Raw genomic sequence first — 1,884 nt, forward strand, 5'->3', positions numbered from 1 at the left:
AGAGAAACCACGTCACAAAGGAAGAGTTGAGGCATCATTCTGAAGGCAGTTGAACTTTCCAGAAGGCCAGAGTGAAGGATCATGAATGGGCTCTCATATGTGGCACTCCCCAGGGATGCCCCAGGCAGCCGTGCAGAATAGGGGAAGGGGTCAGAGTGGTGTGGTTTCAGGTCTGAGAAATTTGAATATCTGTGTTACTAGGCTATTTTTCATCTCTAGAGAGGCTGTCCCATCTCCCTTTTTGCTTTTTATCTCCTCCTTCTTCATAATTCTTCCTTCTAGGAGAAGTAGCCTAACCTTTCTAAAGTAGTTTTTTTTCTAAAAAATACACTTACGGATTTCTTAAAAATCAGGGCCCCTCTGCTTTGCCCTCTTGGCACTAAGGAAATAAATAACCAGAGGGGGCACAGCTAGGGAAAGGGGAAAAAAAATCAGATCTCAAGACAGATTCTTTGAATTACCCTTTCTCCATCCCCAACTCCCACCCACCTATGGCTCTTGGGACATAGCACCTGAGCAGGCACCTCAGTGCGGGTAGAGTGTGATCGGCACCAGGGCATGTCTGCCCTACCTAAGAAGGGAGACAGGCCCTGGGGTCACTTGTTTCCAGCCCTTGATGACCCCAAGACCTGTTCCCCACACTGTACATAGTATTTTGCTTTCGGATGTCCTGGTGGGAGATGAACTTAGGAAGATCTCTCATCCAGGGAGCCCCCCTCCAAGTGCCTGGCTTCTGGAAGTTCTTCCAGTTTAGGCAGGGGTGGAAGGTCTCAGTGACATGCTGTGGTTTAGCCAGCCCAGGGTTGCTCTGATCCAGCAGGGAGAAGGTGACACAGTGGGCAAAGGGCCACTCAAGGAGATTGTCAAAGGCACCAGGCAGCAAGCCAACGTACAGTGAGAGGTGTGTGCCCTCGCCACTGCCATTGCCATTGAGGAATGCAGACACCTGCAGCTTGTAACCATACTTATGTGTGTAGAAGGCTGGGCTGAAGCACTCAAGGTTGGGCTTGGCCTTGGCCTTCTGTAGCCGCCGACCATAGCTGCCAATCTTCCAGATGAGCATACCATCACTGCCCATTGATAGCTCCTCCAGCTCTTGCTGAAGGTCCTGCAGCTCCTGCCATTGCCAACTCAACAGAGCACACATCATGGCCAGATGTGGCTTCACACTGTCCTCCACATGCCGTGCCATTGCCAGCTTAGGGAACCAGTGCTTGCAGCTGGAGTCTTTGAATGAGCATAGCACCAGGGCGGTGCTACAGCTGTCCTTCAGATGGTCTGGCAGGTCCTCCCGAGCCACAGTGCCCACACCACAGTACAAATTTTAATCCATAAAATTGGTAGAATAACATCTACTGTAAGATGATGCATGTATGTGCTTAAGTACGTGGCATACTGTCAGAGTTCAATAATGACTAAATCTATTATTATTCTACTTGGAAACACTCCTAATCGATTTGAAAGCAATTAGCTAAAAGCTGGCTATTGTTGGCTTCTAAAAGATAAGGGGCATTGGTGAGGCACAGGATTAAATTGACAGAGAAGTCTGTTAGTGGGTATATCCAGGATTATTCTGTCCTTGTGCCAATCTGCTTAGATGTCTCTGAGAAAATGAGCAGAAGAGGCAGAGCACATTAGATAGTCGAAAGATATTTAGCAAACGCCTCCTACGTGCTAGCACTGGAAATAGGGTGATAGATGAAACTAACTACATCCTCTCATAGAGCTTACAAGGAAACAGGAAAGGCAAATATTAAAGAAATGTCAACTCAAATACTCATTAATTGTAGGTTGTGCGGGGTATTACAAAATGCCCACTGCCTACTGACCCATTTGGACAACATTTTGTATCTTCCCAGCAGACCGCCAGCCCAGAAATCAGAT

At 47.7% G+C, this 1,884-nt stretch overlaps 1 protein-coding gene across 1 annotated transcript; it reads right to left on the bottom strand.

Moving 5' to 3' along the window:
- Positions 1 to 571: 571 nt before the first annotated feature.
- LOC471682 (TNF receptor-associated factor 4-like) lies at positions 572 to 1,315 on the bottom strand (the record flags this gene model as incomplete). The annotated part of the gene is made up of 1 exon (XM_054685397.2): positions 572 to 1,315. A coding segment is annotated over one exon (744 nt), but the record flags the coding sequence as incomplete, so codon positions are not given.
- Between the last annotated feature and the right edge of the window lie 569 nt (positions 1,316 to 1,884).

Source organism: Pan troglodytes, chromosome 4 (assembly GCF_028858775.2).
Source record: "Pan troglodytes isolate AG18354 chromosome 4, NHGRI_mPanTro3-v2.0_pri, whole genome shotgun sequence".
In the NCBI taxonomy this organism is placed as follows: Eukaryota; Metazoa; Chordata; class Mammalia; order Primates; family Hominidae; genus Pan; species Pan troglodytes.